Source organism: Drosophila obscura, unplaced genomic scaffold, assembly GCF_018151105.1.
Source record: "Drosophila obscura isolate BZ-5 IFL unplaced genomic scaffold, ASM1815110v1 contig_84, whole genome shotgun sequence".
NCBI lineage: Eukaryota > Metazoa > Arthropoda > Insecta > Diptera > Drosophilidae > Drosophila > Drosophila obscura.
The window spans coordinates 943,527-964,653 of record NW_024542877.1 but is presented as its reverse complement, the minus strand read 5'-3'; the positions used below and the strand labels follow the sequence as shown (position 1 = coordinate 964,653).

Sequence of the window (21,127 nt, the reverse complement as noted above, 5' to 3'; positions counted from 1 at the left end):
TCTAAATTCAAAGAATTAAAATTAACTAAAATCGAATCGGTTTGGATTTGGATTTGCAGTGATTTCTGTAGTTGATGTTGTGTCTGTCGCTTTTTTGTTTTCTTTTTTCTTTCGATTTTGCATAAATAAATGACATGGTTGTGTGAGTATGTATGCGTGTGTTGTTGCTGATGACGCAGCTGATTTACACAATTTGATATATGCTAATTAATTTATGTATATGAATACGTATGCATACATATGTCTGCTTGTATTTATATAGATGTAGATGTAGAGGTATACACTAGATGCTAATTATATGCAGGTATGACTTTTATCGATTTGCACTGATAGCAAAACCAAACATAGCTAATATCCATGTACGAGTTATGTATGTTTGTATGTATGTAATAATATTATGTAGCAGATAATGATACAAAAAAAAATACAATATGTAATCGTTTGATTTTACATAAAATTATGTTCTCTTTTTTTCTGTTTTCTTTAACGGAATCGCGCATTACAAGCTAAACAATGTCTTTTATCGATTGAATGAATTTTGTTTTCACAAAAACATGCCCCAAAATAATACAAAAAATTATATATATAAAATAGAAAAATATAAAACTCAGGCGGCGGCGGGCGCGGGGTGCACCACAAATGACTTTCGATGACAAGGAACAAAGCGTACAAAAAGCAGACGGGGGGCACGGGACTGGGACTGGGTCTGGGACTGGACAGGGGAAAGACGTAGGTGGGACGCGAATAAAAGAGCTAAGAGCTGAGCACAAATGACACAGGAGTTTAGGCAAGGCACATGACCCCCCCATGGAAGAGGCACGACAATTGGAGAGTATGGCATACACGAAGCAAAAACATAAAGCATAGAATAAAACTGATTAATTGATACGCAAGAGAAGTAAAGGGGACTAGGAGGTCAACATGTAAGCATATTACACAAGTCAAAAGTCAAACCGAGCGGGTGATTAGTTGGGATTGGGATTAAGCATAGTATAGGACTGGGGTAGGCGCCTACGTTGTCTCACTGAGATGCACACAGTGGGCATCTTGCATCAATTGCGTGAGTCTCTGCGTAAACGTTGGAATGTCCTGCAACAGAGAGAGATAAAAAAAACAAAATATAAACCTCTCGTTTCTGCGTGGACTGGACAACGCTTTGTACTCACACTTGTCTGGCAGATCTCCTCGAGCACCGTCTGTGCCACCGGCAGCGAGGCATGGGCAAAACTTTCGAGCAACTGCCTGCGATCCACCTGGCCCATGGCATACAGCGCCTGGGCAATCATATCGAAGTGCAGGCTACCCTCGCCACTCAGCAACAGATTGAGCAGGGCCCGCTGAAACGAGGCCAGCAGCTGCTCCTTGAACAGGGCCCGCTGGTACAGACGACTGCGCTCGTTCACATTCTGCATGGAGAAGAGCACGCTGCGCACATTGCTGGGATCTGTGCCGCTGACCAGCATCTGGCCGTAGGCATTCAGTATGGCCATGAAGTGTGCCGGATGCAGGTTGTCGCTGCAGTTGAAATTGTTCGAGCCGCCACCAACGCTAGCGCTATGCCCGTTGGACAGCTGGTTCTTGTAGAAGAACTGCCACTTGCAGGTCAGCACACTGTACGAAATGGGAAGAGAGAGTAAAACAGTTGACAATAAGAAGGGATACGGAATCTACGGAGCGGAATGAAGCTCACCTGTCGAACAGGGCGTAAAGCAGGCTGGTAATCTCACTGCTATCGGTGGCAGCATTTTGTTGCTGCAGCAACGGCAGTATCTGCTGTGTGCTAAAGTCCAGAATCGAGGGCAGCAGCCCCAACGAGGCGCTGCCCGGCTGTTCCACAATCAGCTTAAACATTTGCAGTATCTTTTCCATCACAGCCAGGCGGCTCAGCGTCAGTTGTTCCCTTTTATGATGGGGTGGGGGCAGGCCAAACCAACACGAGCACGAAAGAGAAAGAGAGACAAATAAAAGAGTTAGTCTGAATCAGAAAGAGAGAAAGTCATGGAATGGCTGCTGCCAACCTGCTGCTGACGCTGATGAACAGCGTGATCATCTCCTTGATGAACTGGGCGCCCAGATGCGTGGGCAACGATCGCAGCATGCTCAGACTGAACTCGGCCACCGTAATGGCCATGGCAATGCTGCTCAGGCCATAGCTGTTGAAGATCGTCAGGGCCTTGTTCAGGATGGGCTGCAAAGGTAGCGGAAATATTAGCTGGTCCTGCATTCTTGTGTTTGACTCTGTGTGACACACCCACCTTGAAGGTGCTGGCCAGCATGTCCTTGGCATTGCCGCCAGTGGCCTTGAAGTACTCGATCAGGGATGTGAATGTGCCAAGCAGGGTGAGCGTGGTGGCCGTCACCTTGCTCTCGCCAGCCAGACTCAAATCGAGCTCGAGAAAATTCTGGGCCAGGCCCTGGATGTACTCGCGCAGCATCCACTGGCGCCGCTGGTAGTCCTGCTGCTGCTCGGGCACACACTTCCAGGGCAGCACCATGTAGCTCACTAGACTGATGTGCACATTGATGCAGACCTGGCGGGGCAGTTGCGTGCCCAGGCGTGGGCCGGCCTGCAGCAGGCTCTGGATCTGTGGAATATCCAGCAGGCACTTGGGCCGTATCACAGTTGAGATGAAGAGCAGCAGCTCGCTGGCCGCCTGCTGCACAATGGGCGAGGCGGCCGACAGCGAGTTATTGTAGGCAAAGATGCTGCCCAATATGGCGAAGAGGCGATGCAGCAGCTCATCGCTGCTCATCGCCTTCGACAGCGGGAAGATGCTGCGTATGGCCAGCAGAACTTGAGCGTAGCTGGAAGATTAAGATTAAAGCACTTGAGTGGCAGCCACTTGGCATCCAAATGAATCGCTTACAGGTTATCCAAATCAGTCTGAAAGGTGGCCTTGTCCATGTCCGTTCCCCCGATGCGATTGCTGGCCAAGAGCTGCAGCGTCTGCAGCAGGCTGTCGGAGAGCATTTGCAGCTGGGCCTCCATCTCGTCGGCCACACCGGGTGCGGCCGTCGAGGTGTCCATCAGCGGGGCCAAGCGCACCACCGCCTGGCAGACGGTGGCAAAATCGCGCAGTATCTCGCCCACATTGGCATGCTTGAGCTTACGGGCTGCCTCATAGGAGCGGCTGCTGCCATGGTCAAGGGCATGCTCCAGCGACATCAGATACATCTGAGGACGTGACCAGTGGGCAAAGACTTGTGCGAAGACAATGTGAGCGCCCCGAGTGCTGGCCAAGAGGGCGAGGCACTCGAAGCATTGGTCAAGGAACTGCTGCCACTCGGTGGTGGGCGTCTGTCGTCCCATTAGAAAGAGAAGCAACAATCAGTTGGATTAATTGGATTGAACGGGAAAATACTTACATCATCCTCCATAAGCTCGTTATCCAGCACCTCCAGTTCGGGCTTGTTCGCCTCGAACTGTGTGCGTCGCATGATCTCATCGACCAGCTGCGTGAACACATGATTAAAGCGCGTTATTTTTGCCGGCTGCTGGGCAATACCCTTGATAATCGGCGACCAGATATCCAGTTTCTCTGTAAAGTCAAGAGCGCCATGCACTGCAGATGGGATTGAATGGCTTAGGCATAAGGCATAAGGAAACAAAAAGTGGAGGCTCACATTCTGTGGTGCAGCCGTAGAGCTGATTGAGAAATGTCTCGAGCACCTCCGGCTCCTGCATCAGCTTTCCCGCATATTTTGTGGTATAGAGACGCAACAGCTCACGAAACTTGTCGCTGTACATCTCGCTCTGCTGCTTGTTGACGTTGTGCTGCTCCAGCAGACTGCTGACGCCGCCCATCAGGGTGCCCGCATAGGGCAGCGGCTTCTGCAGGTAGAGCAGCTCGTTCAGCACTGAGAGGGCGGCCAGGGAGATGGGCTCGTTGGCGGGCCGCCATTGTGATAGATCGAGTATGCTCATTAGGAAGTACTCCGAGATCAGTTCAGTGCGTATCCAGGAGACCAAATGTTGCACACAGCCGAGCAGCTCCAAAATAGAGGAACTGCAATGCACACAGGCATAATTAATGAATGGATATAACTGGCTAACTGGCTAGCTAGCTGTTTGCTTCGCTGTCTGTTGGCTCTGCTGGATGGGGCTGGGGGGGGCCATACATACCTTAGTTGATTGTCATTTGGCAGCGCTGAGGTTAGACTAAAGTCCATGAGGGTGTTTGGTATGGTCGATTGGATGTCTTTGCCGTTGATGTGGCAGACGGCGATTAGTAAATATTTGGTGACTAAGTCCATTACATCGGGTATACACATGGAAATGCTGAAACACACACGACACCCAGAAACAGATGGTAGAGGAGTGGCCAATGCCAATGCCAATGCCAATACAGAGGCAGCGGGATTAGTGCACAATTCAGATCCGGGACAAGAACAAACAACGTGTGAGTGATGCAGGATGCAGGTATCACAGCCACTTACCAGGAGTAGAAGTACTGTTTCCATTCGGTGGTCAGGTCGCCGCGATTACTCACCACCTCCTCGGACGTGACGCGCAACAGATTGATGCCAAGGGGAAAGCGGGTCTTTGTCAGCTCCATGCAATGCTGCATGTAGTTCGGGTCTTGTTCGGGGAACTCGCGTTTCCCCATCAGCGCTATCAGCTGCGCCAACGTATCCCGATGCCGTCGGGCACCATTCAGCATGCCCAGCTGGGCGTAGGTGTTCCACAGAGTTTCGCGCAGCTGGGCTCGATCCGAGGGCGTTAGCTGGGCCCAGCGACGCGTTATCGTATGCTCCAGCGTGGAGGTGCTGAAGAACCAGAGGAACTGGTTATCCGTAAAGCTGTTGCCCGCCGTGGCCACGCGCAGGCACAGCTGCCATGCCTCCGGCTGCGACTTGAAGGCCAACAGATTCGTCTCAATTTCACGTTTGCGTGCATTGCTCGTCGCTGGCTGATAGAACTCGTGCAGCAGCACCTCCACCGTCGACATAGATGCAGCATGCTGTCCAAAAAAGGGAATAGTGTGAATCAACAGCAGAAGCAGCAGTAGCAACAACGGTACCAATGCCAGTTGCACGGCCAATACCAGTGGCAACACCAGCAGCAGCAGCAGCAGCAACAGCAACAGCAGCACCAGCCCAAGCACGGTGGGCGGCGGATGGGAGGAGGCTATGACTTTGACTTACCATTTTTGATATTTGTGGACGACACGTAGGTGCGCGCGACCCCCCGCGGTTGTGTGTGATGTACTTGGTGATTGCGCTTTCAGTCCCTGGGTGGATTTGTGTACATCAGCAGTCGGCGACAGGAAATTTCATGTTTTCTTTGTGTATATAGGAGTCGCGAATTCAGTGCTCTGGCAACAGTTCGATTTGCAGCACTGAATCCAGTGTTAGTAGGCGCGTTTGGGTAGTCTATCGATAGACTATCGGCCATGAATATTTTAAATTACAAACATAGCTATCGATTGCGGTCGATGCCAGCGATGTTTTAAGAAAATACAATTAAGATCCATATGACATTTGCCTGAGAGAAAATGCAATATTAATGTTCTTTTCGTAGCCACAGCCACGGCCAGCAAGACAAGACAACAAAATTGAATCTGACAGTCGATCATTTCTGCCACAGCGCTACTCTCACTTCAACTCACAATCTCGCTCTCTCTGCGTGTTTTTTTTCCTATAAGACTATCTCTGTTTATTGCTGCTAGTTAGCTAGCAAAGTCTGATGCTAGTGTCACATGGCCATACAAAAGCTAGCCAACGATGTTACCATCGATGTTTCTCCAGCTCGAATCGATAGTGCCGGCACAAGCCAATCGATTACTTGTCTGCAATTTAATTAATTTTTGTGTTTGGTTTTTGTTTTGCCCATCATCAATTTACCATTGCGAATTCAATTGATTTGTGTTATTAATGGTGCTTTGCGGAGAAGCTGGCACCCACATGTTGCCCCACAGCAGCGACAAAGGCGACCGATATGCAAAACTCTCGTTCCTGGGCGAGGGTCAGGTGAGTTGTTTGCCGCTAAAAACTTTATTTATTCGATGTTTTATTTCACTTTCCATGCATTTTGTGGCTCTGTAGTTTGCCATTGTGTACAAGGCCCGGGACACGGTGACCAGCCAGATTGTGGCCGTGAAGAAGATCAAGCGTGGCAGCCGCGAAGATGCCCGCGATGGCATCAATCGAACCGCCTTGCGCGAAATCAAAATTCTGCAGGAACTGCAGCATGAGAACATCATCGGGCTGGTGGATGTGTTCGGGCAGCTGTCGAACGTGTCGCTGGTGTTCGACTTCATGGACACCGACCTGGAGGTGATCATCAAGGACACCAAAATCATACTCACGCAGGCGAACATCAAGGCGTACGCGATCATGACGCTGCGCGGCCTGGAGTACCTGCACCTCCACTGGATCCTGCATCGCGATCTGAAGCCCAACAACCTGTTGGTCAATAGCGACGGGGTGCTCAAGATCGGCGATTTCGGCCTGGCCAAGACATACGGGTCGCCAAATCGGATCTACACGCATCACGTGGTCACTCGCTGGTATCGGTCGCCCGAGCTGCTCTTTGGCGCCCGGCAGTACGGCACTGGCGTGGACATGTGGGCCGTCGGCTGCATTCTGGCCGAGCTCATGCTGCGCGTGCCTTTCATACCCGGCGACTCGGATCTGGATCAGCTGACCCGCATCTTCGCCACCCTCGGAACGCCCTCGGAGGCCGAGTGGCCGTACCTGGGGAAGCTGCACGACTATCTACAGTTCCGCCACTTCACGGGCACCCCGTTGCAGAACATATTCACTGCCGCCGACAATGACCTCATTCACCTAATGCGCCGCCTCTTCGCCATGAATCCGCTGCGACGCGTCTCCTGCCGCGAGGCCCTCAGCATGCCCTACTTTGGCAACAAGCCGCCGCCCACCGTCGGTCCGAAGCTGCCCCTGCCCTCGGCCATTGTGGCGGCCAATGCAAAGGCCGACGAGAAGCCCGGCCAAGCGGTCAAGCGGAAGCTGGTGGAGACCACCGTTCGCGGCAACAGCCTGCCACAGAAGAAGCGGCTGCAGTTCTGAGCTTCCGAGCTCCCGAGCTGTCAATCTGCCAAGCTGTCAAACTGCCAAGCTGTTTAGCATTTAATGTAGAGACCTAAGACCGAAGAGACCACCAGGGTCCAAACCATTGTTGAGATCGCATTCAGATCGCGTTAATATTGTCCATTAAAGATGTGAGATACCGAAAGTGAGCCGTACAGTGTGTGTTTGCCCTGGCACCAGATGTCATTGTACTTCGATTGGGTATATCATAGCCCGAAAATTTCCAAAGTAGTTTTTCTCCCCCATAGTCAAAATCCGATAATTGAGCCAAATTTCAGTGTACTTTTCGTTGCATATCTCTCGTTGCAGCTGAAGGCAGCAGGAAGCAGGAAGCAGGAAGGGCAGAACCATGTCCAGCCAGAAACAGACCAAGGCGCCGGGCCAGACCCCGGCCCAGGGGCAAGAGCCGGACAAGCGAACAGCAGACGAAGTGGCGCGACGCCATCGAGCGCAATTGCGATTCACCTACGGGAACATGATATCCAATGCGAATCTGAATCGCATGCGCACCAAGCTCAATGCCTCCGCGACAGACGCGGGACCCACCCACGCAGCCGTTGTGCAAGGAGGAGGCGAAGCGGCTGCCAAAAGAGCATCCGGAGTATCCTCGGAGGGAGCAGCTAATCAATCACTGCGTCGCATCTCCTCCACTTTCGAGTATGTGCGCAATGTGAGGGCCGGCTGCTGCGAGGCCCTGCCCCACGAGGACAACGATGCGGATGGGCGCGAGGAGCGGGCCGAGGTGCTCATTTGCAGCCAGATGATGCCCCAGGCACCAGCCACAGTCACAGCCAAGTCAGTGGAGAAGGAGAAGGATAAGGAGGAGCCGCAGCTGGATGGCTGGGACAGCTGCTATGCAAGGCCACCGGGCTCATCGCGTGCCGTTGAACGCTGGCAGCAGCTGAGCAGCACGGTGACGAATCTGTTCAGTGCCCGCCACTTCGCCAACAGCCCGGAGTCGCCAGTGGCCAAGACGCGACGGCTGCGCGAGCAGCGCGAAATGCTGCAGATCTTCACCAGACCCTTCCTCGTGGATCAACACAAGCGCGAATAGAGATTGTAACCATTGAAAGTCGCCGGCAGCTTTTGTTCTTAATCAAATTCGATTCATTCATTCATTCATTCACCGATACACGATATACATCTCCCTCTATCCATTTCACGTATCTCGTCCATTGGTGGTGGGGTGGGGGGCGGGGAATAGGCAGCACAGCTTGGGGATGGGGTGGATACGCCAACGACTATTGGCAGCGGCATCTGTCGCGCGGACAGTCCGACTCGTAATTGAGGCACTCGTCCATGCAGTAGGTGTCGGCTCCCTCGCGTCCCGCCAGCTCCCCAATGGCCACGCATTCCTGACTGCAAAAATAAAAGTAAAATACAATATAATATAATGGCTGTTTTGTGCATAGCTCGAGCTACTTACGGACAGAAGCAGGCCTCCTCCGGACAATTGGGCGGATAGCGGAGACAGTTGATCTCGCACCAGTGATCGATGCCAGGCAGCGTACGGAATGCCGGTGCCCCAATGCACTTTTGATCGCTGCAAGTAGAAAGAAGTTTGAAGATTCAGCCAAAGCATGCAGCTAAGTGGAGAGGGAGAAGGCGCCTGGAGCTGTGCCGGCAGACTCCCAGAAATGTGTGGATAGCAGGCAGCTGCAACCGCAGCTACGCCTTCAACATTTGATGAACACTTGACCCAACCCCCCCTAAATCCCCATGGAATTGCTAGCCAACATCTGATGGAGCATACCCACATTGCTTTGTATATCCAGGAAATAGCTGTCACCAACTGTCGTCTCTCATCTCAGAGTGGAGCACCCACCCCCCCACAAACACACACACATCATCACACAGTTGTCCGGCAAATACTTCCAAAATTTTCCGTAGTTTTTCCAGGCCAAAAAAGGGCAAAACTAAATTTTAAAAATAAAAAAAAAATATCAAATTAAACCTTTGGCATTGCGGTTGGCGTTTTGCCTGTCCAGTGAGAAGCTGCAAAGAGAGAAGCGCCGACGCAAAAAGTGCGCATCAACTACGGCAAAGCCCGGCTCCGCCATGAACATGCGCGGCTCCAGGCCCACGGTGAAGATCCAAACACCCGGCACCGACATCGTGATGAGGCATCGCATCGCCAATCCCATTAGCGGAATGGACCGCGGCCTGCCGATGTACAGCGGCTACGGCTACCATATGGACAGACGCTTTCACTCGCCCTCGCACATGAAGCCGATTGGTCCCGGACAGATGCCCCTGGACTTGTCATTGCCCGTGGGCGGGCGAGATCGGGATCGATTTGAGCCCATCGTCTGCGAGGCACTGCCAAAGACGCCGCCCCGCAACAAGTATCCCATCATCCAGAAGCTAAAAAAAAAAAAAAAAAAAAAAAAAAAAAAAAAAAAAAAAAAAAAAAAAAAAAGGAAAAGGAAAAAAAAAAAAAAAAAAAAAAAAAAAAAAAAAAAAAAAAAAAAAAAAAAAAAAAAAAAAAAAAAAAAAAAAAAAAAAAAAAAAAAAAAAAAAAAAAAAAAAAAAAAAAAAAAATTTGGGGGTTGTGTTTCGCCCCACGAAAAGAGAAGAGGAGGGGGGGGGGGGGGGGGGGTTTTGGTATAAAGGGTTAGGGGGGAGAATTTTTTCCTTTTTTTTTGGGGGGTTTTTGGGGGTTTTTTTGGGGGTTTTTTTGGGGGGGGGAAAAAAATTTTTGGAGTTCCTATCAGAAGTTGCTGAGACTTCGAAGTCAGACGTGTGGCGTTCTGCTGCTTTCAATTTAAACGATAATACAAAACATTCTCCCAAAACATATACTGACAAAAATAAATAGATTTCCAGTCCACGTTCGAACGAAGTCACGCAACTGACCCGATCATGCCAGCAGCCCGATCTGCTGCGGCTGCGCCCTATCCGGCAACTGCTCCACATCCAACCGCTGGCCAGCCAATCAGGAATTTTCTGCCTCGCGTCGCAGGACTCAGCCGGCGAGGTCAGGCCCCCGATCTCCCACCAAAGGTGAAGCAATTGAAGACACCAGTGGCTCGGCCAGTGCCCAGCAAGAAGGCGTCCCCTCATCCTCACGAAGCGCCGAGTCTGGCGGTGCTGGGCAGCGCCAATCCCAGCACCAGTGGCAGTGGTGAGACCGGCGATCAGATCAGTCTGGCACATGGCCGGCGCAGGGGGGAGGTGCACCACTCCAGCTTCGTGTACCTGTCGGCGACGGATGCCAATGCCGAGGTGCTCCGATGGATGATGGTGGACTCCAGCGATAGCTGCACGCCATGCGACAGCTTCAGATCCATCAGTCCCTCCATGCAGCCCTGCTGCGGGACCAAGCGCAAGCAGAACCGTCAGAAGGATGTGAACGTCAGCCAGCTCGGATTCCGGCACGTTGAGCACGTGGCGAGCGTAATGCAGATGCCTCGCATCAGCGCCAGGTCGCTGTCTATCGGCACGGCCCATGAGTATTCTATAGAGATGCGCAGCTTCAAGGACCGTTTGAAACCGGCAAACTCTGAGCGCAATGCCGATTCAGGTGCTGCTTCTCGTGCTGGTGGCGTGTGCCGCTTCTCGAACGCCAACGGGCTGCTGGGCCAGCTGCGTCCTGTGGTGAGCGCAGCACAAGCCATCAAGGACAGCGACAGCGACAGGGACAGCGACAGCGACAGGGACAGCTTGACTCGTTCCGTATCGCAGCTCCAGCTGGGATTGGAATCGACCGGCAGTCGGGACACGCAAGAACAATTTTGCCAATTTTTGGCCTCATTGCAATCGATGGGATCGATGGAATCGATGTTGTCCTGCTTGAGCTCCGAGGCTAACGCAACGCCGTCGATGGGGTCCTGCTTGAGCTCCGACGGAACCGCAACACCGTCGATGAAGTCCTGCCTGAGTCCCACTAGCCTCTCGGCCCCGTCGACGCACTCGATGGAAACTCAAATGCCCGAAAACGAAACTCCCGACAATGGATGGACTTCGCCGATGGTGGAGCAGCTGCTGGTGACAGCCATATCCTCGCTGCCCATTCCCCCACAGGTGCCATGCGGCACCCAGACAGAGGGACAGGCATCGACAGCCCGTGGGCCTGGGACGACACGTTTTGCCGGGGGAGGGGCAAAGTCATCCATCAAGCTCAACGCGGCAACGCAAGTGGAACCCTCAGAGCGTGGCTTGGAACTGTTCAAGCAAATACTGGTGGGAGCTGTGCAGGTGATCCTGTGCCTCGGTATGGGCATGGCCCTGGGCTTTCCGAATGTGCAGTGCCCCTCGTTACGAGACCAGGATCCATATGATCCATATGATCCATAACCAGTGATTGTTCCTTCTTACGTTGTTTTTTTTTATCCAAATTTTTCATTGTTTTACGCCCCCACACAGAAACAATATCCCCAGGACAGACAGATCAATTGTTAATGTATAAATTGTATGTGTATTAAATCGGCAGTGGCCAAAAAATCATATCTATATAAATTTTAATATTATATATATGTAAGTATTAAGTTTATTCAAGCATTTATTTATGTACAGCAAGTGTGTCTATGAGTATATGTAATATGTACGTGTGTGTGTGTGGGGGTGTGTGTTCGAAACCATAACCTTTTTTTTTTTTTTATTTGAATAACCATTTGCTTAATATTTAAGAGGACTCGCATTTACCTTTACCCGTTGCGGCAGCCACTCTAGCCCGGTTCGTGGCGTGAAGAACACAACTTTGGTATCGGGTAAGCTGTGTAAGCTACGGATAGCGGATAGCGGGTATATACGGGTAAGCTGTGTGTATCGGGTAGCAAAAAAAAAAAAAAAAAAAAAAACGGTGATTTTAGCGGGTGGTAAGCGGTTAAGGGGGGGGGGGGGGGGGAAAAAAAAAAAAAAAAGAAAGAGTGGGTTAAAAAAAAAAAAAAAAAAAGGGGGAGGGGGGGGGGGAAAAAGGGAGGGGGGGGGGGGGGGGGGGGGGGGGGGAAAAAAAAAAAAAAAAGGGAAAAAAAAAAAAAAAAAAAAAAAAAAAAAAAAAAAAAAAAAAAAAAAGAAAGAAAAGGAGAAGAGAAAAAAAAAAAAAAAAAAAAAAAAAAAAAAAAAAAAAAAAAAAAAAAAAAAAAAAAAAAAAAAGAAAAAGGGGGGAGGGGAAAAAAAAGGGAAAAAAAAGGGAAAGAAAGGGGAAAAAAGAGGGAAAAAAAAGGAAAAAAAAAAGGGAAAAAAATTTTGAGCAAAAAGTGAAAAAAATTTCGAAAAGAATTTCAATAAAAAAAAGCAAATAGCCAGGAAAAATAAGTATATTTCCGCTAATGCATAATGAATAACGGTGAAATCAAATCAATGAAAATAAATATAAAGTAAGGAACGGAATATGCTTAAAGCCCGATAATGAAACGGATATTTAAAGAATTAAAGGAGAGGCTAAGTAGCACAAAAAAAATGGTTAAAGAAAACATAATACCAATCGAATCGACTTATGCAACGGTTGCTGCTGCATTTAGCCGGAATATGTCCCACCCGTATACCATGCACCGTACACCGTACTCACCGCACAATCAATGGGAAGACATTGTTGTCCTCGGGCGCCCGATAATCCCGATAGTAGAGCAGATATGGCGATTTGTTGTTGACGAAAATGGGCGGCACACCGCCGCCAGTGTTCGAAATGATGGCTATATCGGCACAATTCCTGAATGTCTCTGTGCAGTCGAGGATATACGGATACGGATATAGTACGGGGGGAAAGAGAGAGAGAGAGATCTGTGTAATCTTTTGTGTAACCCACCTGCCTTGCCACAGCCGACGGCTTCGGTGCCATTGGCACAGGTGCCCCACATATTGGCCGTGTAGTAGGTCCACTGGAGGACGCACTGGGTGCAGGTGACGTAGGCCGGCAGCCGCACACGGTAGCGGAAGATGTCCTTCTTTTTGGCATCGCGCGGTATGAGGTAGCGGTGCTCCCGACTGCCGGAGATCAGCAGCGGGTAGCGATCGAAGCACTCCTGGGTTGCCTCCTGGCGCGGATTGTTGTTGGGGCAGAGGAACATCTCGAAGCGGCCGTAATGGTTGGCCGTCAGCTCCACCTCCACCTCGATCTCCTGGCCGGAGGTGTAGTAGCGCGAGATGATGCCCTTGGCGAACTCCCCGCCCGCCTCGTGCGGCCGCGGCGACTTTACGTGATAGGCATCCCCACAGACGCCGCAGCGTCCGCTGTTCTGCTCCCACTGCACCGCATAGCCGCCGCAAAAGAGCTCGTTGTCGTTGTAGTTGACGGGATTGGGATAGCCAAAGCGCCACATGGCATTACGCGCCGGCGGGTCCATCAGGCGGCCGTGCCCCAGCACCGAACCAACGCCGAGCAGCAGCCACTGCAAAAGGTAGAGCAGAGCATGGGTCACGGGCATGGGTCACCCCACTCGATTGGCCACTTACCAGTACCACTTGCAGGGCGCTCACTGTGCTCCAGCCCGAGCCAACTGTCAACGGTCCCCGCATCTCCTGCCTAGAAAAAACAAACCAAATAATTTAATGAGATGCGGATTCAGTTTCAGTTTCAGATTCTTCAGACATTGGCCCTTAAATCGAATGCCTGCGCTGTAAACTGGTTCTGGGGGGGACAACAGTGGAACGAACTACCCAAGGAAATGCTTTCAGCTCTAAGGCGTTTCTAGGCAAGGAAACAGTTTCAGAGGAGAGCTCTCTGTAATTAAATGATTTTCCATAAAATAGAGTCAGTTTTATGCTCCGGAATATATGCAAAATAGAGCTCCCACAATGTGCTTGTGGGATACTCGTGCTAGGCAGTCTTTTTTATATCTATTTGTCTAAGACACCTACAACAATTTAATGTACCCCTGTGCTCCATAAATATTTTGAATATTTTCTGCACGCTTTCAAATTAAGACCCAGCAACGAATTGTCAATTGAATTGATAAATGCCGAGAGGTGGCATATTTAGGTTATAATTTAAAATGAACAATGTAATAAAATAAATAATAATAAATAAAATTAAAATAATTATGAATGATGCAAAATGTATAATATAAATCCTAAGCACAACAAACTTATCCATCCAAAATCCATAACCTTCAAAAACTGCCAGCTTCTTGGTTTCTTTTAGATGTCTAACTTCTACAGGGATATTACTTTTAAAGGCTGCAAAAACCAAATCAAAATTTGCTAGAACTTTACAGAAACTCCCAGTGCCGTTGTTTTTTTTTTTTTAATTGCTTTCACCCATCAAATGTAAATTTGATTTTGTAATTACCGCTGAATAAGCTCCCTTTTGCCTGTGGAATTATCTGCACACCCGATGCGAAACCTCCACATTTTGCACCACTGTCTCGGTCTCGTTCTCAGTCTCAGTCTCTGTCTGTCTGTCTGTGTATGGCCTGCAAGGACGTCCACCTGATCCGCTTTCCGACTTTATGGCTGCGTGCCCTTTATAAATAAATTTACGAGTATATCCACATGCAGCACACACACACACACCGATGCACCCATAACCAGACGGCAGTCCAGACAGACGGATAAATACTCGAATATGTATTTATATATGCTACGTTTTTTTCTTGTTGTTTAAATATGATGTTTTTTTTTTGTGAGCCCTTTGGGGCTTATCTTTTATGTTAAACATGTTTGCTGGCGCAAAAGAAAAACGAAAAAAAATGGCAAAAAAGTAATCAAGAGAGAAATATTAGCCAAGGATCGAGTTGGTAAATACTCTGCACACGATTTTAATCAACCTTTTGGGGGAAATTACAGAGCAAGATGTTGGCCGGAAATATGGAGAAGACATGTGGATATTGGGATAGTATTTGGGGACAAAAGTCGAATTAGTTTTGAATTTTCTGCCTGTTCCGCATTTAAAGTGTATTAAAAACTCTCAATGAGTGCATGATTTTTTGCCATTGGTTTTTTGTTGTTGTTGTAATTTTCAATTTTCGACATTATTTTTAATGGCATCATCTAGTTTACGCACAAAAAGCAGCACAAGAGGAATCGGAGCCTGTCTCTGGATCTGGAGCTGTAACTGAAACTGAAGCTGAGGCTGGGCGCTAGATCTGGCTCTGGATCTGGTGGGGAGGGGGAACTTCAATGCATAAACGGGTTTTCAACTCCGTCACTTGAACCCGGTCCGGCCCCCTTCGAACACAAAAAACGGCAACAACAACAGAAGCTTTTGGGGTCTAAAAATATATATCCCGATGCTGTCTCTCTCTCTGTCTCTGTCTCTCTTTGGCTACTTCGAATCTCATTAAATGTCCAAGTGTGGTTTTTATTTATTTGCTTATTTACGTTTCTACTCCAAAACCAACCCACGGAACTTGGGCATGTCCAATCGCTGCTTCTAGGGCAGCTCCCCCTCCACCATCCGGCAAATTGGCCAAGAATTCAGAATATAAAATTTAGATTTTTTTGTAGCAAATATTATTATTATTATGTTGTTTTTCTCAATGGCCATTGACTTGGGCGACTTGGGCGAGTCAAGATGAGCCACAAGGTGCGTTTCGAGAGGCATAAAAGATGTGGAGTGGCTTGCTGAGGAGACTTGATTTAGACTTGGAACTGAAGTGGCAATCTTTTTAATTACCCAGCAGACGATGCTTTAGTTATAAAGCAGAGTCTGTTAGTTCAACTAAATGTTTAAATATTTAAGAGAATTTTCGAAATATTTATCTTGGATTCTGGGATTTCAATGTGTGAAAAGAAAGCGAAATTAATAAAACTTCTGAACGAATATCTCTTAATTATGATTGCAATTATTTACTCCAGCAATCCTCACCCAACTGACATTATTATTTATATGTAGATATACATATATCTGGACAGATATTTCAATGTATTTTAATAAATTATTACTTTTATTTCTTTTTTTTATATTTTAGCTAGCCTGAATATTTCCTTTGGCATTCTATCCTAACATTCAGCTCCTGCTGAACGGCTCAAAACTTTGCGCCGAGTTCGGGCCAAAGTTGACGGGGTAAAAGGGGGAAAGGGGCAGGCTGGCAGGTCTTGCCTGTGGGCGCTCAAGTTTCCCCAAGTGATTAAGCACTCGATGGGATGCCGCTGCTTGGCGGTTAATTAGGAGTTTAAGCCAGGTGTTAAATGCAGCAGCCACCTGCCACCCAGCTTTGCCACCCACAAGCCACTTGAGCGCAAGCTGTGTTGCCTGTGCCCCCTGCCACATGCCCCAGCAACATGCCCTGCCCTGCCCTGCCCTACCCTGCCCTACCCTGCCACAAGCGATGTAATTAGGCATAAGTGCTGGGTTTTTAATTGGGGCCCCAGAAATCAATAAGGCAGCTGGCTGGCAGGCAGGCATCAGGCAGGCAGGCCGGGGTCGCGACTGTGTTAAATGAGCGTGCAACATGCAATATTCCACGATAGCGGCAAAAAGCGATTAATGGGCGCCCCAGACCCAAAAAAAATGGAGCCCCCCAAACAGAGATGCAAACACAAACCAAAGCCGAAAAAGTGTCCTTGTGGACGCTACAACTACAACTACAACAATCAATATGCAATTACAACAACTGGCAATAACCAACAACGTTTATCATAATTGTAAAGCAGCACAATGGGAGAGGAGTGGAGAGGAGAGGGCGGGGTGCTGCAATTCGGTGCCCCGAAATAAAAATGTACGGAATCTCCGCAGCCTCTGGTCATTGAGCCACTGATAAATTGAAAATCATGACAGAAATTAAGTTGTAAATTAACCAAATTGTTGGTGCCCAAAAAAAAAAAAACAGGGAAGTTGAACGTGTAAAGGGGAGACACAGACGAAGACCCAGACTCAGCAGAAGCGCCACCAACGTGGCTGTGGAGTTGCCCGCTGGCCGCTGCCCGTAGCCCCGTCTTTCGCATTGGGTTTATTTAATGTTCGATTCCATTGCGCAATTGCCGCAATTCCACAGAGTCCACACATCGAAAAAAAGCAACAACAAAAAAAGGTAATAAATGTATCACCTTATGCAATCGATGTCTTCTGTCTTCTGTCCTCTGGCCAGGGCCTTCTTTTTTTGGCTGTCTGGCTGAAGCGGGGTGGGCGTGACCGTGTCTGCAATAATCGGGCCAATAAAGATGTCCACTCGGAACGCAATGAGTGGTGTCGTGTCAAAAGTCGTGCAGAGAAGGGCCCCGGAGGGGCTGCAATTAATTATAGCATTACCCAAACACTATTTAAAATGGCAAGGCAATGGCGCCCAGTGACTTGTCTCAGATTGGTTGTTACATATTTCTACGGCAAACTAAGAATAGAAATGTTTGTACCATAGAAACTGAGTACCGAAGTAGCTTGATGTCTTTATTTTCTATTCGTTTTCATGACTCAAAAGCATTTATATTTCGCTCACATTCAATAATTGAACAAGAAACTTAGCTACGTGTATTATTTCTTCCGTTTTCCAATTTCAAACCTTCCCCAAAATATTCGTATGATTTATATGGCTTGGCGCCATATATACAAATAGATTCAAATATATATGTAGGTACATTTGTATGTGGAAGCCCACACACAAAAGCAGATCTTGTCTCGAATTTTTGGGCGACAGAAATAAATCAGAAATAATGATATTGATACGCATAATAATAATAATCATTATTGCTGTCATCAGCTTTTTGCACCAGTCACGATTCTGTAAGCTTCCATGAGTATAATACCCTTTTAGAGGTCACACCACACACTCCTAAGTCGCCAGAAATTATTCAACTGATTTGCAAATTGGGAATGGCATCAAATGGAAATCGTTGTTTGTTTGTCCCCAACGAAATCTATTAACGAACCGCCGAGCACTAATTGGTTTAGTTTTGGTTTTGGGTTTTGGGTTTTGTGTTTGGGTTCTCCCTCGCCTCACGCGAAGTGGTTCTGTTCTGGAATTGGCACAAAGAAATAAATCTCCCACGAAATCTGTTTACAGAATCTCTCCATGTGTGTGTGTGTGTGTTTTCTTTTGTGGGGGCTAACCGTTTTGTAGTGGCTAATGGCTTTTTGATAAGTCCACTTTATAAGATCATAAATAAATTAACCATAAATAAACAAACATAAACAGACTTGTAAGTGTCGCTGGCGAGTCAATTCCCCTCCCCGATCAAGAATCGTCATGGATGGATGGCTCGAGGCTGTATTTAGTGTACGACACGACACGACTCCATGGGTCTCCGTCTGCGTCTCCGTCAACTCATGGATGCCACTCACGTAGAAGTGTCTTCGAACCGCAGCCGCATCAAACATGCGTAAATTTTATAATCAAAGAGAAGGCTTCGCTTCACATTGATTGTCGATCGATCGGTCGATCCACCAGTATATCGTATCCAATTGTTTCAAGGCAAGAAAAATGTGTCAATGTGTCAGCTGGAATACGGATTTTGCTGGCTACTCTACCCGCCGCCCCTCCAAAAACCGCAAATGAATCAAACGTCTTTGCCAAACAAATGGCCCAATTAATGGCTTAGAATCGCATGTACATTTTGTGTACGATTTCGGTTTAAACTGAATCTAAATATCCAGTTTTGTTGTTGCTGTTGTTGTTTTGAGGCATCGCTGTGATATTTCCGTTTTGAAATTTCTTTTGTTTTGTGCCACGAGAGACCACAATTGATGGCCCGACAGGGCGTGAGAACAAGCGTGTGCCAGTCCAGCAGTCTCTCCCAGTTTATGTACATATATCTGCTCCTCTGGTTAATCTTGACCCGACGTGAGGTCTGGAACTGGCTCTTGGCATCCTTGGCACTTTTGGTATTTAAAGAGTGTTAATCGAAAGCGAAAACTCTGCGGTGAGCGGAAGGGTTGGAGGGTTAGTAAGCCAAGCCGGCTTAACGGCCCAACATTGAAGGTCAGTAGTGAGCGGAGGAGATTGGTAGGCGGCCCATATCCCACATTTACCCTGGAAGCTTGCAGGCACTAGAGAGCAGATTTATACATATATTTTTGCCTTGATAAAACTGGGATTTTCCTTGAACTTGAATAGTTTTGACATGCTGTTTGTAGAGCTCCCTCCCCATCCGTTGATAGAAAGTAACAATGACATTTTCTTGCGCAACAATAAACAGAAAACTTTTGCTTTCTTTCCTTTTGCCACCACAACATTCCATACCCAAACTCCACAAATGGAGAACACCCCAACGTGATGTACATAATATATATATATGCATCAAATCGTATAAAATACTTACTATATATATTATATGTATTATGTGTATGTGTATGTGCATTCATGGCTAAACGAAAAATGATTTCTGGCCAAGTGATTTTGAGTCATTGCAAACAGTGTTTTGTTTTTTTTTTCTTTTTTCCCTTTTCGGTGTGTGGAATCAATTACTCAGAGGCGCACGTTAAAAGAGAGCCTCATTGAAATGCACAAATGCCATGCCATTGCCGTGCCATGGCATGGGGCACATAAAAGTGATATCCCCTTTCCCCAATTCCCTGGCATAGCGGGTTCTATTAACTGCACATTGTATGAAGTACGAGTGCGAGTGCCAGTCCGAGTACCCTGACCATTCCACGAAGGCCTCCATTCCAAGCCATCCATCCCTCTTTAGTATGCCGATCGGGTGGCACTCCATTTGGCTCTCGACGAAAGCCCCAAACAGCGAGAGCAGATTTCGGGGTTAATTCGATTATTTGAATGACATGACGGCAGAACCGAACTGAATCGTACCGTGAATTCTGGAGTTCTGTAATTACTTGGCAGGTGCACTTTTCAGAATTTCAGAATTGAATTTCAGTTTGGGTGGAAATGTCGCTGAACCTCTCCGCGGAACAACAATGCGTCTCGCGTTTTTATCAGAATTTATATGAAATTTGTTTATTACAACGCCGCATAATTTTAGATAAGAAATGCTAATGCGATGGGTTTTTTAATTTGAACACGCGGCAAACCGTATTTATGCAACAGAAATACTTCTCCTGTTCCGATCAGGATTTATACATATATATAAAATATATAAAATTGTACCGCAAAATTTTAGATATAAAATGCTAATGCCATTTTGTTTTAATTTTAATTTTAGCTGCCTTAATTTTAAATTTAATATTTGTGGCTGAGATGGATTAGAGATAAGAGCACTCATTAATCGCTTCAAAGTGTTGTTTGAAATAATGTTATTAATTTTTGGATATGCACTTTTCCCCCCCCGAACTACTAAATGAAAATTGATTCGCAATCATTTCATTCGGCTAGAGATGCACAATACCATCATTTGGGCTAAAATGTGCTAAAAAAAAAGTGTTTCTGCCATTCAGGAGAGAATAAATATATTGATTTTGTTCCTGATATTTTCCACTGATTACAAATTACCTGTCAATGTACTCCACTTAGTTAACACTTTTAAATATTTTCAAAAAAAATTGTTCACGCACACACACACTGTGAAAGATCCGCAGTAAACTTTTCAACACGATAAAAAAAAAAAAATCACACACACGCAATATATTGTGCACAAAAAATGGGCAAAATAATTGTGTGGAATCCTTGAAATTGTGGAAATATTTGAAAACAATTTTAGTTATTTTGTGCGGATATTTATATGGCAAGCCGGCTTGCTCCAGCGCGTTTGGATGACGGGGTGGTGTATCGGCGAGTATATATCCCGATTGTGCGTGTGGGAGTGTGCGTGCGTGTGTGTGTGTGTGGCTGTGTGTGTGGGTGTGTGGGCGCGTGCTTTGCGTCTGCGCAGCGGCAACGTTCTGATTTCGTACGACGCTCGGCGCTCGCATTTCAACGTCTTTTGAGTGCGCGGAACGGCAGCGAAGGTAGGCAGAGACAGCGACAGCGACAGTGACAGAGCCAGAGACATCGGTAACAGCAGAGCTAAAGGTAAAGGTAGGTGACAGAAGCAGCGATAGCGACAGCGACAGCGGCTGAGCGCCAACGTCAAGACGCTTCCGATTCCCAGGTCTTTTTTTTTATAATATTGGCGGCTACGCAGCGCTGCTGCTACTGCTGCTGCCGCGCTGCCCATGCGCAATGCGTTGGCGTTGTCGTTGTCGTTGACGTTGACGTCGCTGTTGGTATACCCTTCAAGGAAGTATCATGTATTTTGGATGCCACAATAAATGCGGACGAGTGCGCACACGCACCTATCACCAATTGACAAAATAATAAAAACGAAG

The 21,127-nt window shown here is 47.6% G+C and overlaps 4 protein-coding genes across 4 annotated transcripts; 2 read left to right on the top strand and 2 right to left on the bottom strand.

Annotated features, from left to right (window-relative positions):
- Nucleotides 1-813: 813 nt before the first annotated feature.
- On the bottom strand, nucleotides 814-5,349 carry LOC111069039 (exportin-6-A). The gene is made up of 11 exons (XM_022358917.2): nucleotides 5,146-5,349; nucleotides 4,438-4,961; nucleotides 4,124-4,279; nucleotides 3,625-4,007; nucleotides 3,367-3,563; nucleotides 2,868-3,298; nucleotides 2,256-2,805; nucleotides 2,019-2,188; nucleotides 1,691-1,900; nucleotides 1,167-1,611; nucleotides 814-1,089 (listed from the first exon to the last, which is right to left on the bottom strand). Exons 1-11 carry the CDS (start codon nucleotides 5,146-5,148, stop codon nucleotides 1,012-1,014), a joined length of 3,147 nt encoding a protein of 1,048 aa, XP_022214609.2. The 5' UTR covers nucleotides 5,149-5,349; the 3' UTR covers nucleotides 814-1,011.
- A 403-nt stretch (nucleotides 5,350-5,752) lies between these two features.
- LOC111069043 (cyclin-dependent kinase 7) lies at nucleotides 5,753-7,037 on the top strand. The gene is made up of 2 exons (XM_022358923.2): nucleotides 5,753-5,970; nucleotides 6,046-7,037. Exons 1-2 carry the CDS (start codon nucleotides 5,875-5,877, stop codon nucleotides 7,030-7,032), a joined length of 1,083 nt encoding a protein of 360 aa, XP_022214615.2. The 5' UTR covers nucleotides 5,753-5,874; the 3' UTR covers nucleotides 7,033-7,037.
- Nucleotides 7,038-7,402: 365 nt separating this feature from the next.
- LOC111069045 lies at nucleotides 7,403-8,107 on the top strand. Its single transcript, XM_022358925.2, has one exon. It carries the CDS (start codon nucleotides 7,403-7,405, stop codon nucleotides 8,105-8,107), a length of 705 nt encoding a protein of 234 aa, XP_022214617.2.
- A 167-nt stretch (nucleotides 8,108-8,274) lies between these two features.
- Nucleotides 8,275-20,710, bottom strand: LOC111069044. The gene is made up of 6 exons (XM_022358924.2): nucleotides 20,313-20,710; nucleotides 13,447-13,516; nucleotides 12,800-13,382; nucleotides 12,563-12,713; nucleotides 8,480-8,596; nucleotides 8,275-8,412 (listed from the first exon to the last, which is right to left on the bottom strand). Exons 2-6 carry the CDS (start codon nucleotides 13,507-13,509, stop codon nucleotides 8,295-8,297), a joined length of 1,032 nt encoding a protein of 343 aa, XP_022214616.2. The 5' UTR covers nucleotides 13,510-13,516; nucleotides 20,313-20,710; the 3' UTR covers nucleotides 8,275-8,294.
- Between the last annotated feature and the right edge of the window lie 417 nt (nucleotides 20,711-21,127).